Below are 19,940 nucleotides of genomic sequence, written 5' to 3'. Positions count from 1 at the left end.
CCAATATCTTGAGCTTTTTGTCCATTTTCAATCCCTGTTTTTTGGTGATTTGATGGAAGCAGATGTTCTTTTGTGATGGCATTTCACCAGTAATTAACTGCATTGTATGATATAGCATGCTGAAAGATTGGAAAATATGTAACATATAGATTATCTGTGCCAGGTTGATGCATTACGGCTGAGACTGGAAGAGAAGGAATCCTTTTTAAACAAAAAGACCAAGCAGCTTCAGGACCTCACAGAAGAAAAGGGCACTTTGGCTGGAGAGATCAGAGATATGAAGGATATGCTGGAAGTCAAAGAGAGAAAAATTAACGTCCTTCAGAAAAAGGTAATGTTCTTATATGGTGTTCTTTGCAAACCCTTATTTACTATGCATTTAGCATTATTGATACCACAACCTTTCATATGTGAGGGGATTGCTTTTATAGGGGTTACCCCAAAATTGACTTTTACCTAATCACATGATAATCCGTGATAAAAGTCTGATCAGTGAATTCTCGCGAAGGAGACCCCCAGCGATCTCAGGACCCAGGGTGCTCTGTCCTTCTCTCCTTCTTATTGCAGGCTCACTGCACCTCCGGTAGTGAAGATGAGATGGAATGGAGCATGCACAGTGCCGCTCTATTTATCTTCAGTGGGACTGCTGGAGATAGCAGAGTGCCTGTACTCAGCTTTTTCCATCGTCCCTATTAAAATGAATGGAACATGTGTAGCAGCACATGCTTGGCTAACGCTCCATTCAATTACCACATCCCTGTGGTAGATGCAGCAGGCCTACAGTGGTGAGATGTGTAGAAGACACCAAACCACTATTCTTGGATTATTGGAAATCTCAGTGGTGAGAGCCCACCATTTAGGCTTTAATGACTAATTCTGTAGATAGATCGCAAAAGTCACTTTTTGGAATACTCTTTTAATATTGCAAACACATGAGAAGGACCAAAAGAATGACTTGTTATATTTTCATTGAAGTGGTTGTCCAACTGTGGAATGTTTTTTCTTTTTTTTAAAAATGGGTCAAAATGTGTTTGAACAATAAGAAACGCTATCTTTTCTCTTTAGGGAGAGCATCTAGACAGTGAGTGAGGAGACTCAAAAGGCCATTCAGGCTCCTCTGGGTAATATGCAAATAAGGGGGGTGGAATAATACCTCCACAGTGCCACCTATCGGAAGTAAGCATTCCTTCAAGCCAAAGTTAGACTCTTTATACAAGCCTTGTAACAATGACTTGGAATTAAAAGCAAAGCCAGACTTCGTGTACAGACAGCTGTTTCAGGGTGTTTGCCCTTCATCAGTGTACAGTAGGAGTCTGGCTTTGCTAGTGAGAGGCCTGGAACGGGGGTCAGAAATACCATATTTTCTCCTTAGGGAAAGCAACTAGATGGTGAGTGAGGAGACTCAAAAGGCCATTCATGCTCTCTGGGTGATACACAAATAGGAGAGATGAAATAGTACCTCCACAGTGCCACCTATTACGCTCGGACATATTCCGTGAAAAATTACACGAAAGAAGAATAGCCGCAATCAAGTCCCAATCTAAATTAGTGTATTGTCGGCCTTTTTACATGGGCGACTGCGGCGCATCAGCAAAAATCTGCTAAGCAGCGCCGAAATCCCCTTATTTTGCAGAAATCCTTGGAATGATTTCTAATGCGTAAATAGAGCCAGCTATAATCTTTTCCCAGCATTGAACACAGCTAAACTCCCTCCCCTTCCCTTTTTTTTCATCTCCCATAGAATACTATAGGAGCCTCCAACCTCCTATCTTTTGACACTGTGTATGACATTGGTTGCTTTTTTCGGGTGGCCGATGGCCTATTTTTCCCAGAACGATTTTTATATATGTGCCTAAAAATCGTTCATCTGAATGAATACATTGGAATTCAATACTTCAGATGGTCGCAATTTTAGGACACCGCTGCAATAGCTGTGTGTATACGGTCGTGTGACTAAGGCCTGACTGAGATGCAGCCAAAAACTGCTGACGTAAAGTTTTGGTGAAAATCAGCCTAATTTTCAAGTGACTGTCAATAGGTGCTCGATTTTGCAGGTAAACAGCAAGTTTACTCGGCAAACTTCATCGCCTTTGGCAATCAGTTTGATAAACAACGCCGTTTTGGGGTAAAACGGCATAATGGCTTGGTTTTCGGGTACCCGGCAGCCACTACATATGGCTGTACCGTAACAGTGTAAGCGTGAGATAGGACACACCTTGTTGACACGAGGTAGGGTTTGTTATTATAGGCATATATTTCCAGCAGGAATGCCACAAGCAGGTTTCTAAGAAGAGAGCTGACAGACCCTCTTTAAGAAAAACTATTTATGCATTTATGTTTGATGGTTCCTCTGAAAATAAAAGTCGAAAGGGATGTGTTTACTTTCAAAGTACAAATTACCTGGCAAGGCGTCATACATCGCAGCAGGCAGTTTGTGCCTTTAGCGCAGCCAAATCCATCTTTCTAGGCCTGGCTGATATAGAAGACAATAGACAATAACATTAATTTACTCCTTTTTATATCCGTCCTCCTCCTTGGAGATAGATTGATGTGCAATCATGGAATACAGAAGATAGCAGGATAATGACTTCCTTTTCTAATATGAGCAATAATTGAAATAGTTGCATTTAATTTATATATCTCGTAGCTTGTCAGAGCTGGCGCTGAATGTCTTGCAGTATTGATTTACAGCGCCAGGCATCTTTCCTTTCAAGACCATAGAGAGAAATAATTGCTGCTTTTGTTGTGCGCTCCAGCTGAGCCGCTTAATGCTTCATTACAGCAGAATGTGGTAATGCCATTTCTGAGCCGGAGCATATTCCCAATGTGTTTCATCCATAATGCAACATAATGATAAAAAATAGGCCCAGAGTGAAGGAGCCAACGAAAGTAAGGACAGATCCCGCCAAACCTTGCTGCTTCAGCACGTTTAATTACTATGAAAGTTTCCCAAAGAAGCAATCTCGAAAGTTTTGGTTGTTTAACCTTTTAAGGGTTCATCGTAGTTATTTTGGCTTTGAAATTGTTCGCAGATTAATCACGAGCAGAACGTTCCTCGTGTTTCCCTTGTCTACTTGTAAATCATCCCAATCACTCTTTTCATTGTTAAGAAGGAACTTTATTTTTAGAGCAGAATTTTTTTTTTAATAAGGATTTTGGCATTGTGACCACCTATGGGATGATGACAAATGTTTATGACTTTGGACTTGTTATGAATCATATCTCATATGCTGCATGCTTCAGAAACATTAGTGCGAGGCACACTAAACCCAAGTACATACATACATAGAACTGAAAGCATGGATGAGTGAATTATCCATAAGAATTCATCAACGTATTTAGTCACATAGAAGTATCCTTCCTTCTGTTTTCTACAGAAAGCGATCTATTACAAGGGCTAGACTGATTCATGATTGTTTTTTATGTCAGTAAATGTAAGCGCTTTATATTTATCCTAAAGGCGAAAAAAAGCCATAAAATGCTGCGTTGCATGACAGAGGAACCATTATGACCGTATTCAAATGTAGACTTGCAAATGTCCGAAAAAGCCTTTTGACCTCTAGAATAGAGGAGCGAGTGTAAAGTGTTAACAAAAGTGTATGAAAAGTATTTGTTAGCTGTTAAAGGTGCTATCCCAAGAGGTTTTTAGAATGCAGTCCCCAGGGCAATCAGTTGATCGCCCCATAACTGCTTACTGATAAAGTCACAACCAGCCAAGTGTAGGGGAAATGTAGTATTACATGATGGCCACTCAGATGAATAGTTGTCCTTATACTACAAAAAAGCTCAAGAAGGGGGTCTTGAGTGAAGAACCCATTCTCTGTTGTGTCCTAATAGGGTATGTGAACAGGGGTTGTCTTCTAGGGACAAGCCCTTTTAAGAGGGGTAAACATTTACTTCAAGGAAACTACTCTATAAAGCTACTTACAAGGTTTTCAATGGAAGTTATGGAAACAGCATAAGGCCACTCTCACTCAAGCGTTTTTTTCAGCGTTTAACTCGGAGTTCCAAATGCCCACTAAAAATTCTGTAAAACACCTCCAATGATTTCAATGGGGCTTCTCAGATGAGCTTTTCAAACGCTGTCTGCTCTATTATAGTCCGTTTCAGCAATTTTTCAAATAAGGGACATGGAACAATACTCTGCAGCACCACCTATTAAAAGGCAGCATTCCTGCAAGTCAATGTTAGACTCTTTATACAAGTCTTGTAACAATAACTGGGAATTGAACACCAAGCCAGAATCCGCACCTCATCACCCATTGCAATGATGGGTTGTGTTAAAAACGCTGTTGAATGCGTTTGAAAACATCGTTCGAAAAAACACTGTAAAATGCGCAAATTAAAAAGCAGTGTTTTTACTAACGCCTGTGTGAGAGTGACCTGAGCCTGCTTTACTTGCCTGTTTCTGGAACACCCGGCAAGATGGTTGGAAAACGAGCCACGGGTTTCTCATCTCAGCAGGGAAGTGCTAAGATGGAAATATCCCTTTAATGATAATCTTTAATGCAATAGTAATGAGCCTTATTCCAGACAGGCCTGTTAACACATTGCTGGAGTTTTCATTCCTGCACTGATCCGAACAGGATTTCAAAAAGATCTAGCACTTCTTCCTCCCTTGAATAAAACTTCTTTATTTGACTTCAGGCATTTAAAAAAATGATTTACTAATGCGTTTCAAGGTGTGAAGTTCTTTTTTTGTAGTATCATTGCTAGACTACTAGATATGTTTTAAATATTAATAACTGCATAGTGTCAGGAATATTACTATCATATTTTTTAAATTATTCAAATTACAGAAATTTTCTAATCACTTATACGTGTATAATATACATATATACCTTTGTTAATTAGATATAACTAGAGATGAGCGAGCATACTCGTTAAGGGAAATTACTAGAGATGAGCGAGCACCAAAATGCTCGGGTGCTCGTTACTCGGGACGAAATTTTCGCGATGCTCGACGGTTCGTTTCGAGTAACGAACCCCATTGAAGTCAATGGGCGACCCGAGCATTTTTGTATATCGCCGATGCTCGCTAAGGTTTCCATTTGTGAAAATCTGGGCAATTCAAGAAAGTGATGGGAACGACACAGCAACGGATAGGGCAGGCGAGGGGCTACATGTTGGGCTGCATCTCAAGTTCCCAGGTCCCACCATTAAGCCACAATAGCGGCAAGAGTGGGACCCCCCCTCCCAACAATTTTTACTTCTGAAAAGCCCTCATTAGCAATGCATACCTTAGCTAAGCAGCACACTACCTCCAACAAAGCACAATCACTGCCTGCATGACACTCCGCTGCCACTTCTCCTGGGTTACATGCTGCCAAACCCCCCCCCCCCTGCACGACCCAGTGTCCACAGCGCACACCAAATTGTCCCTGCGCAGCCTTCAGCTGCCCTCATGCCACGCCACACTCATGTCTATTTATAAGTGCGTCTGCCATGAGGAGGAACCGCAGGCACACACTGCAGAGGGTTAGCACGGCTAGGCAGTGACCCTCTTTAAAAGGGGCGGGGCGATAGCCCACAATGCTGTACAGAAGCAATGAGAAATATAATCCTGTGCCACCGCCATCAGGAGCTGCACATGTGGGCATAGCAATGGGGAACCTATGTGCCACACACTATTCATTCTGTCAAGGTGTCTGCATGCCCCAGTCAAACCGCGTTTTTTTATAAATAGCCACAGGCAGGTACAACTCCGCAATGGGAATTCCGTGTGCACCCACAGCATGGGTGGCTCCCTGGAACCCACCGGCTGTACATAAATGTATCCCATTGAAGTGCCCATCACAGCTGAGGTAACGTCCGATTAAATGCAGGTGGGCTTCGGCCCACACTGCATGCCCCAACCTGACCAGGCTTTTTAATTCATAGACACAGGCAGGTACAACTCCCTACTGTGAAGTCCCTGTGGACCCACAGCATGGGTGGGTGCCAGGAAGCCACCGGCGGCACATAAATATATCCCATAGCATTGCCCATCACAGCTGAGGTAATGTCATGTTTAATGCAGGTGGGCTTCGGCCCACACTGCATGCCCCAGTCAGACTGGGGTTCTTGAGAAGTGGACACATGTAGTTACAACTCCGTGTGGACCGACAGCATGGGTGGCTCCCTGGAACCCACCGGCGGTACATAAATATATCCCATTGCAGTGCCCAGCACAGCTGATGTAACGTCAGCTGTAATGCAGGTGGGCATAAAATTAATTGGATTACACTGTAGGCGAGGGCCCCCAAAAATTGGTGTACCAACAGTACTAATGTACCTCAGAAAAATTGCCCATGCCCAACCAAGAGGGCAGGTGAAACCCATTAATCGCTTTGGTTAATGTGGCTTAATTGGTAACTAGGCCTGGAGGCAGCCCAGTTAAAATAAAAATTGGTTCAGGTGCAAGTTTCAACGCTTTAATGAACATTGAAACGTATAAAAATTGTTTAGAAAAATTATATGACCGAGCCTTGTGGGCCTAAGAAAAATTGCCCGTTTGGCGTGATTACGTGAGGTTTCAGGAGGAGGAGCAGGAGGAGGAGGAGGAATATTATACACAGATTGATGAAGCAAAAATGTCCCCGTTTTTGATGGTGATAGAGAACGATGCTTCCATCCGCGGGTGCAGCCTACGTATTGCTTAGGTATCGCTGCTGTCCGCTGGTGGAGAAGAGAACTCTGGGGAAATCCAGGCTTTGTTCATCTTGATGAGTATAAGCCTGTCGGCACTGTCGGTTGACAGGCGGGTACGCTTATCCGTGATGATTCCCCCAGCCGCACTAAACACCCTCTCTGACAAGACGCTAGCCGCAGGACAAGCAAGCACCTCCAGGGCATACAGCGCGAGTTCAGGCCACGTGTCCAGCTTCGACACCCAGTAGTTGTAGGGGGCAGAGGCGTCACGGAGGACGGTCGTGCGATCGGCTACGTACTCCCTCACCATCCTTTTACAGTGCTCCCGCCCACTCAGCCTTGACTGGGGAGCGGTGACACAGTCTTGCTGGGGAGCCATAAAGCTGGCAAAGGCCTTGGAGAATGTTCCCCTGCTGCGCTGTACATGCTGCCTGATCTCTGCGCCTCCCCTGCTACCTGGCCCTCGGAACTGTGCCTTCTGCCACTAGCGCTATCGGATGGGAAGTTTACCATCAGTTTGTCCACCAGCGCCCTGTGGTATAGCATCATTCTCGAACCCCTTTCTTCTTCGGGAATGAGAGTGGAAAGGTTCTCCTTATACCGTGGGTCGAGCAGTGTGTACACCCAGTAATCCGTAGTGGCCAGAATGCGTGTAACGCGAGGGTCACGGGAAAGGCATCCTAACATGAAGTCAGCCATGTGTGCCAGGGTACCTGTACGCAACACATGGCTTTCCTCACTAGGAAGATCACTTTCAGGATCATCCTCCTCCTCCTCCTCCTCCGGCCATACACGCTGAAAGGATGACAGGCAAGCAGCATGGGTCCCCTCAGCAGTGGGCCAAGCTGTCTCTTCCCCCTCCTCCTCATGCTCCTCCCCCTCCTCCTCCTCCTCAACGCGCTGAGATATAGACATGAGGGTGCTCTGACTATCCAGCGACATACTGTCTTCCCACGCCTCCGTTTCCGAGTGCAAAGCGTCTGCCTTTATGCTTTGCAGGGAACTTCTCAAGAGGCATTGCAGCATCCCCGCTCACCATCTGGGTAGACTCCTCAAAGTTTCCAAGGACCTGGCAGATGTCTGCCAACCAGGCCCACTCTTCTGTAAAGAATTGAGGAGGCTGACTCCCACTACGCCGCCCATGTTGGAGTTGGTATTCCACTATAGCTCTACGCTGCTCATAGAGCCTGGCCAACATGTGGAGCGTAGAGTTCCACCGTGTGGGCACGTCGCACAGCAGTCGGTGCACTGGCAGATTAAACCGATGTTGCAGGGTGCGCAGGGTGGCAGCGTCCGTCTTGGAGTTGCGGAAATGTGCGCTGACCCGGCGCACCTTTCCGAGCAGGTATGACAAGTGTGGGTAGCTTTTCAGAAAGCGCTGAACCACAAAATTAAAGACATGGGCCAGGCATGGCACGTGCGTGAGGCTGCCGAGCTGCAGAGCCGCCACCAGGTTACGGCCGTTGTCACACACGACCATGCCCGGTTGGAGGCTCAGCGGCGCAAGCCAGCGGTCGGTCTGCTCTGTCAGACCCTGCAGCAGTTCGTGGGCCGTGTGCCTCTTCTCTCCTAAGCTGAGTAGTTTCAGCACGGCCTGCTGACGCTTGCCCACCGCTGTGCTGCCACGCCGCACGACACCGACTGCTGGCGACGTGCTGCTGCTGACACATCTTGATTGCGAGACAGAGGTTGCGTTGGAGGAGGAGGAGGGTGGTTTAGTGGAGGAAGCATACACCGCCGCAGATACTAGCACCGAGCTGGGGCCCGCAATTCTGGGGGTGGGTAGGACGTGAGCGGTCCCAGGCTCTGACTCTGTCCCAGCCTCCACTAAATTCACCCAATGTGCCGTCAGGGAGATATAGTGGCCCTGCCCGCCTGTGCTTGTCCACGTGTCCGTTGTTAAGTGGACCTTGGCAGTAACCGCGTTGGTGAGGGCACGTACAATGTTGTGGGAAATAGGGTCGTGCAGGGCTGGGACGGCACATCGGGAAAAGTAGTGGCAACTGGGAACCGAGTAGCGCGGGGCCGCCGCCGCCATCATGCTTTTGAAAGCCTTCGTTTCCACAAGCCTATACGGCAGCATCTCTAGGCTGATCAATTTGGCAATGTGCACGTTTAACGCTTGAGCGTGCGGGTGCGTGGCGGCGTACTTGCGCTTGCGCTCAAACAGTGGCGCTAGCGACATCTGGACGCTGCGCTGAGAGACATTGCTGGATGGGGCCGAGGACAGCGGAGGTGAGGGTGTGGGTGCAGGCCAGGAGACAGTAGTGCCTGTGTCCTCAGAGGGGGGTTGGATCTCAGTGGCAGGTTGGGGCACAGGGGGAGAGGCAGTGGTGCAAACCGGAGGCGGTGAACGGCCTTCGTCCCACCTTGTGGGGTGCTTGGCCATCATATGCCTGCGCATGCTGGTGGTGGTGGCTCCCCAGCTGATCTTGGCGCGACAAAGGTTGCACACCACTGTTCGTCGGTCGTCAGGCGTCTCTGTGAAAAACTGCCACACCGTAGAGCACCTTGGCCTCTGCAGGGTGGCATGGCGCGAGGGGGCGCTTTGGGAAACAGTTGGTGGATTATTCGGTCTGGCCCTGCCTCTACCCCTGGCCACCGCACTGGCTCGGCCTGTGCCCACACCCTGACTTGGGCCTCTGCGTCCTCGCCCGCGTCCACGTCCTCTAGGCCTTCCCCTACCCCTCAGCATGCTGTATTACCAGTAGTGCAGAAACAGAACGCTGTAATTAAATGTGCCACTTATTGGCCTGTGGTTGAAGGCTGACTTCGCTTACGGAACACACAGCAGAGCCAGGAAATAATTTTGCGCAAGCCTGCTGTAACACTCCGCTGGCTGCGTATGAATTAGGAGGGCAACTACCCCCAGCACAGACCCAGTACACTGAGGACAGTCACAGGCAGCCCAAATAGATTTTTTTTCCCAAATGTTTTTTGAAAGGCCCACTGCCTATATTCAATAAATATGTCTTCTGTCCCTGCCTCACCACTACTGGCCCTGGAGTATGTAAAATAACTGCAGACTGTTGCACTGTGGACTGGAATACAGCGGTGATGTAACAGCCAACACAGAGCCAGGAAATAATTTTGCGCAAGCCTGCTGTAACACTTAGCTGGCTGCGTATGAATTAGGAGGACAACTACCCCCAGTACAGACCCAGTTCACTGAGGACAGTCACAGGCAGCCCAAATAGATTTTTTTTTCCCAAATGTTTTTGGAAAGGCCCACTGCCTATATTCAATAAATATGTCTTCTGTCCCTGCCTCACCACCACTACTGGCCCTGGACTATGTATAATTACTGCAGGGCGCAATGCTCTGCACGGCCGATATACAAAAAAAAAAAAATGTGCAACACTGCAAAAAGCAGCCTCCACACTACTGCACACGGTTAGATGTGGCCCTAAGAAGGACCATTGGGGTTCTTGAAGCCTAAAATACTCCTAACGCTCTCCCTATAGCAGCTCCGGCACCAGCAGCACTGTCCCTGATCTCTGTCAGAACGCATCTGTGGCAAGCCGCGGGAGGGGCCGATTTATATACTCGGGTGACACCTGATCTCGCCAGCCACTCACTGCAGGGGGGTGGTATAGGGCTTGAACGTCGCAGGGGGAAGTTGTAATGCCTTACCTGTCTTTCTATTGGCCAGAAAAGCGCGCTAACGTCTCAGAGATGAAAGTGAAAGTAACTTGAACATCGCGTGGTACTCGTCACGAGTAATGAGCATCTCGAACACGCTAATACTCGAACGAGTATCAAGCTCAGACGAGTACGTTCGCTCATCTCTAGAAATTACTCAAGCAAATATAGGCATTTTCGAGTACATGCAATAGGCGGGGGGGGGGGGGGGGAATGGGAGGGGAGACCTCTCTCCCCCCCATGCTCACTCCCGCAACTCACCGCTCACCCCCGCCGGCCCTCGAATCTTTTCAGACGAGCAGGCATGTACTCCAAAATTCCCATACTTGCTTGAGTAATTTGCCTAAACGAGTACGCTCGCTCATCTCTAGATATAACTCAGCACCTTGTTATATCTATATGTAGCATTGATTATGGTCTATTGGGTTGTGGTACATAGTCATATGGAACCTTCAAGCTTAAAGGGGTTTTCCATTAAATTTGGTGGCAGGGTATGAAATATAGTGTATATAAAAAAGAATAAAAAAAGAATAAAATTAATACTCACCTGCTCCCCTGCTGCTGCTCTGGTCCTCCAGACAATCTGTTTGCTTCGACTGCAGGTGTCACATGATTATTTACCCACGTGACCACTGCAGCCAATAGGAGGCCACAACACAAACATCAGCATTGCTATATTTGAAGCCCATGTGACCAGTTTATGGTAAATCACCCAGCCAGAACACCCAGTGACAGCACGGGATGTAGGCGGTGGCACCGCCAAGGTAAGTAAACCGGTAATTTGTAGTTTAGAGCAGGGAGGGCTAAAAGAAGAAAAAAAAAATAAGTCAGTAAAACCCTTTAATAGATGTTAGATATATACTACAGGTTTAGCTTGCAAAAACAACAGAAATGTAAGCAGTGATAGACATTTACAGAAGAGGCCCCAGGTAAGATTAATATATGGGCCCCCTTGTCAAGAACAAGGTGAGAGTTAAAGAGCTGCTCCCTCTTGCTTCTCCTTCAAAATTATCACTAATATGCCATTTTCTCTAGACTCTCACAGTTCAGTCATAATTATGAACCACCAATCTTTGAGACAACAGTAAGAACTGCAAATTTTGTGGTTATAGTGGGGTCACTCTCCTGTATGTATGTTGTTCAGCAGCACAAACTGCACATATGGTGTGTTCAATTTTGAATGTTTGGACAACCAGGCAGGGTTGCCAACTGTCCATAAATGCTTGGACAATCCATGAAACTGTGGCACTTTTTTCCAGTGCCCGTAGAAAAGTAAATTGACGTTTCTGTGATTTTTTTTTTTCTTATGCAGGTTGTTATGACTGAAAATATCATGATTTTACAGTTCACAGTAAATGTCGCATATTAGTTCATATCAGTATTTTGGAGATCATCATCAGGGACAGAAGTGGAAGTGCCATAGTCAGCTTCACTTGAATTGAAACCAATGGTAGTGAAGCCAGCTATGGCAATTCCGCTCCCATCCCCAATGACAACATCTGGCCCCACTGCACTGACAGCTGGCTAGGCAATCAGCTGATCACAAGGGATCCAAAGTGGCGAGTCTGCGGCGATAAACTATTGATGACCTATCCTGAAGATAGTTAAAACAAGGGCTGCGTTACAAGAATCCAAAAGGAAAGTTGACTAATAGGAGATAATTCACCTGATGTGAACAGGTTATCCTTCACAGGGACAGCTGTGACACCTTAGTCCGGGTTCATGTTGAAGCTTATACTGCTGCACTATTGGACTGCTATCAGGAACCCCCCTGTTCTTCCAGAATATCCAAAAATGGAGAGTGTCTATGGAACTTCATAGGTGGGACTCACCCTAGACAATCATAAAGACAGAAACAGGAGAAAAAAAAGGTTCAAGAAGGGGCCTTCAATCGGTGTTTCAGATTAATACAATTATCACTTATGTTCTAGATGGGTTCTGAAACCAACAACCTCACTCACCCTCTCCCCCACACCTAAAATTGTGCCTTGGGTTTGAAAATTGTAAATGAAGTCCACGTTCACAGGTTCTGGGCTAGACTCTTGATAAAGAAGAGATTATCTTCGAAATGCATTGCATATTCCTATTCCTGTGCATGTGTATTTAGCAAATAAAATGGCATCTAGCCTAGGACCTGTGAACGTGGACTTCATTTACAATATCATTGACAAACACAAGGCACAACTGGGATTTTAGGGGGGTTGTTGTTTTCAGAACACCCTCAAAATGTAAGTGATAATTGTATCAATCTGATATACCGATTGAATGCCGTTTGTTGGACATCTGGAGCGCTGGGACCTTTTTTCACCTGATTTTGTCTGTCTTTCTGTTTCTATCCTGAAGATAGGTCATCAGTCATTTTTGACCAGAAAATCCCTTTAAGCTTTGCCATTATACCTATAAAAGATGTTAGCTGTCCAAAGAAAAGTAAAACTCAGGTTACCCTACCTCCAGTTTCTTTTTTCCTTTACTTTTTGCCATGAAGTGCCTTCCATATATCATGTGATCTCAACATATAATGAAGCAGGGAACTTATCAATAGAGGAACAGCAGAAATCTTGAACCATGGAAAATAAGATTTGTTCATTTTAGAGTTCAGGTGCTAAACATGAGGACCCCTGGGGCCAAAAATACTCTCCTGTTTAGGTTCTTTGTAAGAATACATAAAACACCTGTTAACTGGTAGAAATGACCTCTTATGAGAGTCTGCTGTGTCTTGAAGTAAGGGTTAAGTTTAGCTAATGGTTATAAAAGGCCTCTTGAGTTAGATAAACTCCTCAGATTTATAACAAATGATACAACAACAATCTAAAATCCAACAAAAGGATACTGACGTTTTACTGTCATTTTCCCTATGCTGAGAATTCCAACCTGCTCTTCCTTCTACGCTACAGCTTTTGAATAACTTTTACATCTGGAAGGGAAGGTGTAGGGTCAGACAAGAAGAGTACTGCGGCCATCCCTGATGACTTCCATATGGGTTGGGGTAGTAGGCTAGTAATGGGAGAAGACTGGGAGGAAAAGGAGACAAACAAAGAAGACAAATGTATTATATTATTATGCCATATCTGTGCAGAATTCCTGGAATAGCTGAGACAATGTTATGGTCCAGTTCTTGCACTTTATTGATGGGCCCAAGCGAATTACATAATAGTACATTTGGACTGCAAAAGGCCGCGTTTAAATTTGACTTATTCTAGGGTCTACAAAAGTATATCCTGAAACATTACCTTTTTTATAACTCTGTAGTAAAGCTATCAGTTTTTGGACACCATAAGACTGGATTATAGAGCATTAGACAACTAAATTACAATAGGTGACTTCTTGGCCTTGATTTATCAGCAATTGCCAGGTTCTAAATCTCATTCCTTCCTGCTCTTCTGAGAATGAGATATTGGGTGATGCAAACCTCAACCTCTCCTGACAAATCGAGACCTTGATGTGTTCAGACAAACTGTTCGGAAAGGCAAAGACCCTTTTAATACAAAACACATGTGAGTTAATGTTGGGTAACATCCTCGGTTAATGGAGCAGATTGTATTTTCTGTACATATCGATTTGTCTGACTTGGTTTTGCTATTCCATATCACTAAATATTTTTGTTAAAGAAGTTCCCATGACAAGTTGAGGTTTTACAGAGAATGTGATATTGTTCAGACAAATCTGGACAGGATTACCTAATTATTATAACCCTTCTTGCTTATTTAGTTCAATTTACTGTGATTTTCAAGTGGAAACAAGCATTCACTCTGCCACCTATTCTGGTTTATTGGCTTTAGCCCCATTTAGATATCGGAAGTTAATAGTTAATTTTTTAAGTATAGTTACTTGTTTATTACATAATGGGCATTGTCTCTATGGTAGAGAAAGGTCCATCTTTGCAAATATCATCTTTTTTGTTCACCACATCTAAAATGAAAATTGAAACAACTTTGTGATATAGGCTTAATTCATTTTGTGTCTACAGTTCTTTAAAGTAGTTGCCTCAATTCTAGCTGTTTTACTACAGGAAGTGAACGGCTTTGTACTCTGCACAGTGGCCTTAGTTGATACTGCAGGCTGAGTCCCATATACTTTAGTAAGACTCAGCCTGCAGTACCAACCTGGGTCACTGCGCAGTGTATAGAGCAGTCTGCTTCCTGCAGCAAAACAAAGCTAGAAGTGGGACAGTACTGTGTAAACTTTTTAAGCAGGTGTGGAAAAAATGCTCTAAAGTAAGAATTTATTTCAAAAATAAGAGGCTTCTGATTTACTTCAAGTTTATTCTGCGTCAGAACAACGTCCCCAAACATGAAGTCAATGTCATTAACAAGTATCTTAAGCGTAAAGAAAAGCAAGGAGTCCTGGAAGTGATGATTTGGCCCCCACAGAGCCCCGATGTCATCATCAACAAGTCTGTCTGGGATTACATAAAAAGACAGAAGGATTTGAACAAAGTTAAATCCACTGAAGATCTGCCGTTAGTTTTCCAAGATCTTAGAAAAAAAACTCCTTGCCGAGTTCCTTAAAAAACTGTGTGCAAGTGTGCCTAGAAGAATTGATGCTGTTTTAAAGGCAAAGGGTGGTCACACCAAATATGGATTTGATTTAGATTTTTCTTTTGTTCATTTGCTTTGCATCTTGTTAATTAACCAAAAAATATTAACACTATTATTTCTTACTTTGCAGCATTTTTTTCACACTTGGCTAAAACATTTTCATGGTACTGTATGTGTCTCCATGGTAACAGACTGTAAACCAACCCTGTGTTGTCTGATTCTACAGTTCTTTTTACATTTCCTACCTGCTAAACTAATGAATGTATTTTACTCTAAAATTGGGGACAGATGGAACGATGTGTGACTACAGGATTAGACCACACCAGGCTTATGTATAGTAATAGGCACCTGTATCCCCAGAGGCCCCTCTTCGGGGGAGAGGTGCTGTGGGTGTTGTGCTGGCTGGGATCTGTTGTACCACATAGGTTTCTAGCAGCACAGCCCCACAGGTGTGGAATGATTAAGCTGGCTGGGTGTGGTGTTCTCCTTCTAGCCAATCACCATCGGTCTGTTTACAGATAAATATCTGCCCCTGACTGGTTGGTTTGGTTTTCCTGCATGCTTGCTATATCTGATCTATATCCTGTCTGCCTCTCTGTCTTGGGTCTGTTTCCTGACTTTGTGTCCTGTATGAGACTTCCTGTATATCTGCGTCTGTTCTTACATTTATTTTCTGTCACTTTCATGTCAGTTTGTCCCTTGCGCTGTCCTGCATTTGTTTGTGTGCCAGTTCTGTCTGGTTCTGTGTATTACTCCTTTAGGGATAGTCAGGTCCGAGATTCCAGCGCGGGGCCGCCTTTATTGAGGCAATCGCCTTGCTTCCAGGTAGGGTTCTGCCATTCCCCCTGCAGCTTGGGGTCAGTTGTCTTGCTAGTGTAGGGACTCGCAAGACAACGAGGAGCCTTAAAGTGCCTTTTGGGGATTAAGTGACTTGGCCAATCCACAAACCAGTACCTCATAGTTTCATAGCAATTCCATCTGTTATGTGTGCTGGTACGCAAAGTGAGTGTTTGGGTCCTGTTGGTAGTCCCTATCTCCAGTAACGTTCTTGTTGGCTAGGTGCTCACTTGCTCACACGAACGTAACATATAGTCCGTTACCTTGGAGACACATTAGTCTCCATAGAAGCTGTAGATACAAAATGATAGGCGATTTTGAATTAAACTTTCTGCATCGACAAAGTGTAACATTTAAGAAATAATTGCAAGTGTTGCTCTTCCCTTTAAAGTGTATCTCTTGTTGTGTAGAAATATAAACAGGAGTGCAGGATATCTGAATTTAAGTCAACCTTTTTTCAGTACTGTTGGCCAACATTATAAGCGATTCTTTATCACAGAGCAGTAATTCTATCTTCTCCAACACACTTAGAAAAATCTTGATCACCTGCATACACCACTAATGAGTCTAATGCATACACACTATAGTAGGTGTAGATCAGGGGTGTCAAACTCATTTTCTCCGAGGGCCACATCAGCCTTATGGTTGCCTTCAAAGGGCCGATTCTAATTGTAAGACAGTAAAGTAAAAGTTAACCCCACAGTGGCCCGATTGGTAATAAGGTCCCCCATAGTGGCCAGTGACGCACACCATTCTGCACATACAGACGCACGCCATTCTGCGCATACAGACGCCCACCCTTCTGCGCATACACACGCACGCCCACCATTCTGCGCATACACACGCATGCCCGCCATTCTGCGCATACAGACGCACGCCATTCTGCACATACACACGCACAGACGCCCACCCTTCTGCGCATGCGCACGCACAGACGCCCGCCATTCTGCGCATACAGACGCCCACCATTCTGCGCATACAGACGCCCGCCATTCTGCGCATACAGACGCCCGCCATTCTGCGCATACACACGCACAGACGCCCACCCTTCTGCGCATACACACGCACAGACGCCCGCCATTCTGCGCATACAGACGCCCGCCATTCTGCGCATACAGACGCCCGCCATTCTGCGCATACAGACGCCCGCCATTCTGCGCATACAGACGCCCGCCATTCTGCGCATACACACGCCCGCTATTCTGCGCATACACACGCCCGCCATTTTGCGCATAAAGACGCACAGGATTCTGCGCATATACGTACAGACACACACATATATATATATATATATATATATATATATATATATATACACAGACACACACATATATATATATATATATATATATTACATTACACATACAGACACACACACAAGGATCCCACCCTGCAGCTGCTCCTCCTCAGCGTCGCTTTCTGCAGTCTTCTTCCCTCCTCCGCGGCCGTGTCAGTCTGCTATCGGCACTCCTCTATTACTGTCTGCTTGGTATTTAAAAATAGGATACCGCGCTCCTAGCTTATACTAGCTATTACTGTCTGCACTAGACAGAACAAGCCGAGAGCAGACTGCCTACTGACAGCAGCACGGAGGAGTGAGGAAACTTACTGCACAGCCGGTGGGCCACAGAAAATGAGGCAGCGGGCCGGATTCGGCCCGCGGGCCTTGTGTTTGACACCTGTGGTGTAGATGTAGCAGAAGCACCCAGCCCTCTTTCCATATAATAAGACACTAGTATTATAAATTGCACATGGTAGGTGGAAGGCTCTGTTACAGATTTAGCATTTGAGGCCTGGAGCTTCGTACACCTGATACTTGGATGTGTTTAAAGGGAACCTGTCACCTTAGAACAACACCATAAACTAAATTATGGTGCTGTTCGGGAAGGTGACGGAGACCAGAGGAATGTGTTTTTTATAATCCCACACTCCACCGTTCCTGCGCTGTCCGCTGGTGAAGTCCACACGCTCTGAAAAGCTGACACTTTGCAAATTGCTCTCTCATAGACCTCTATGGGAGAGCGTGCACACAGCAGTCTGAAAAGCGCTAGATTTTCAGACCGCACGTTGACTTTACCGTCAGACAGTATGGAAACTGGGGAGCAGGTAAGTATAAAAAATACATCCCTCAGTTCCCTGTCACCTCCTGGAATTGCACCATAACTTATTTCATGGTGCTGTTCTGAGATGACAGGTTCCCTTTAATATTTAGGTCAGAGGCATACAAATCAGACCTCCTGGTGTAGAAAGTAGGACAAGTAGCTGTGTGGGGGAATGGTGGATCGGTATTGTGTAGCAAAAAAGGAACAGATATCCTCTTCATCAACTGGATGGACAAATATCTTTTTTCGACCTTACGTATTGTTACTATGTTACTAACTATATTCTCTACTGATTTTTCTATGAATTATTTTGCATTGCTTTGTTACCACATCTTTTAATCAATAGCAAATTAGTATCGAATGATTCTTGCAAAAGGCTGCAGAGCTTATAACCGGAATACGCAGCTTTAAATAAATAGTGGATGACAAATCTTTCATAGTTCATATGATAAAATGACACTGTTAGCTATTTGTGGTTATGAATACACATCACAAGTTTGAACTCATTTACTCTTATTACAGCTTTGTGTAAAGCTAAGACTGAACCACAGCAACAGGTCATCATTATGCTGCAACTTACTAGTTTCAATGTGATTGTGATCGTGCTTTGGTTCCTGTTCCACACTAAAATAGCATTCATAAATGAGTGTGTTACATAAAAAAATGCTAACTGTTGCAGTATGCTGGAATATATTGGGCTTTGTAACACGTACATGCTAATTTTGGGTGATTCCTGAAATTTTAGAAAGTTGCATGCCTGTGTTCCTCTATAGGGTATCCTTAAAGTAATACAACAAGAAGGAAAAGGGCTCATCCCCCCTCCACAGCTGTACCTGTACTTACCTGGTTTCGACCAGGGGCATCCATGAGGTTTTCTATTCAGGTACACAGTTACTTCTGAGAACAGATAACTGGACGGCTCATGACAATTGCTGTTTGAAACTGCTAGCTCTGGTGGAAGAGCCTCATGTATGAAACCCCTAAAATACTGTATCTCAAAAATGCGGGGATCAGGTAAATATAACTTGGGAGGTGGTTAGTGCCTTCCACTTTCAAAAGTGACTCTCCATGAAAAAGCTGAACACGTCACTTTAGGCCTCTTTCACACGGGCTACAAAATCTCCCTACAAAACGCATGTATGTGAAGTCCATGATTTACAATGGGTTCTTTCACATGAGATGTTTTGTAGCCTGAAAGAACCCAGGGAGATTTTGTAGCCCATGTGAAAGAGGCCTTAAAGTCATTTTTACATATTACTTTCTGAAAAAGGATGAAGGCTATGTGAGACTTGTGTGCATTATTATGCCTTGAATCGGCTACAATAGTTGGAGTTGCACAAAGAAGTATGTGTGTAGCCTCATTCTTGAATTTCTGATTACGGTGAACTTTCTTAACAGGGTTGTCCCATCAAGAAACTCTTCCTGTAAAGACCAGTCCCCCAAGATACTTATAGATTATACTAGGGGTGGGTTTATCCTATTCAGGGCTGGACTTAAGTTAGATGGTACCCTTTGTGGAATTGTTTAGCTCCCCCCCCCATAAGAAAAAAACTATACAGTCTGCCTGTATGCTGATTGTGTAACACACCCACATCACAACAGTGTAGTGAAGAAATAGTGTACCAGAACCAGGCGCATAGTATAAATACAGGCTCAGAACCAAGATTGTAACATAAAAACAGTAGCAGAATTAAGCAATTGTGTTGCGGAGGTGCTGATGGGCTGATAGCATTGCCTCCGAAGATTAGAGGGGCGGAGACAGAGACAGGAGGGAGATGATTCATGTAGCTCCACAAGAAGATGTTGCACAGAGGATGAAGATCATCTGGCTGGATTCACCTACGGGGGGCAATTGCCATATGTCTACACCTGTGCAACTGCATTGGTTGCATATAGGTATGGCCTTCCTCAGTATTTTAGCAGGGGCACACAGCCAGCGCTGGTGTGTTCTCTTTGAAAAAAAGGATTGCGACCACAACCACTGTTTTCTTACACTTACTCTACGTGTCTGCAAGTCATCCTGGGAAGGTGTGAATGTGGGCTGATGGCACCTTCTCATACTTATCAAGAATCAAGCATTTCTCACTCCCATATACAAAACAAAGGGAGGAGAGATTCCCCCCACCCCCGACCAAGACACCGTTTATAGACTCCCAAGTTCATGCTTTGCTCCATCTTTTTTCTTCTCATC

At 45.0% G+C, this 19,940-nt stretch overlaps 1 protein-coding gene across 1 annotated transcript in view; it reads left to right on the top strand.

Annotated features, from left to right (window-relative positions):
- ERC2 (ELKS/RAB6-interacting/CAST family member 2) overlaps positions 1 to 19,940 on the top strand; it is a 991,327-nt gene that overhangs the window by 258,009 nt on the left and 713,378 nt on the right. Inside the window, exon 6 of the mRNA XM_066594594.1 lies at positions 164 to 331. Coding sequence (XP_066450691.1) covers positions 164 to 331 — 168 coding nt within the window. The remainder of the gene's footprint in view (positions 1 to 163; positions 332 to 19,940) is intronic.

The sequence above is a fragment of the Eleutherodactylus coqui genome, chromosome 3 (assembly GCF_035609145.1).
Source record: "Eleutherodactylus coqui strain aEleCoq1 chromosome 3, aEleCoq1.hap1, whole genome shotgun sequence".
Classification (NCBI taxonomy): domain Eukaryota; kingdom Metazoa; phylum Chordata; class Amphibia; order Anura; family Eleutherodactylidae; genus Eleutherodactylus; species Eleutherodactylus coqui.
The sequence above is the reverse complement of the archived record's forward strand: the minus strand, read 5'-3'. Positions and strand labels throughout refer to the sequence as shown.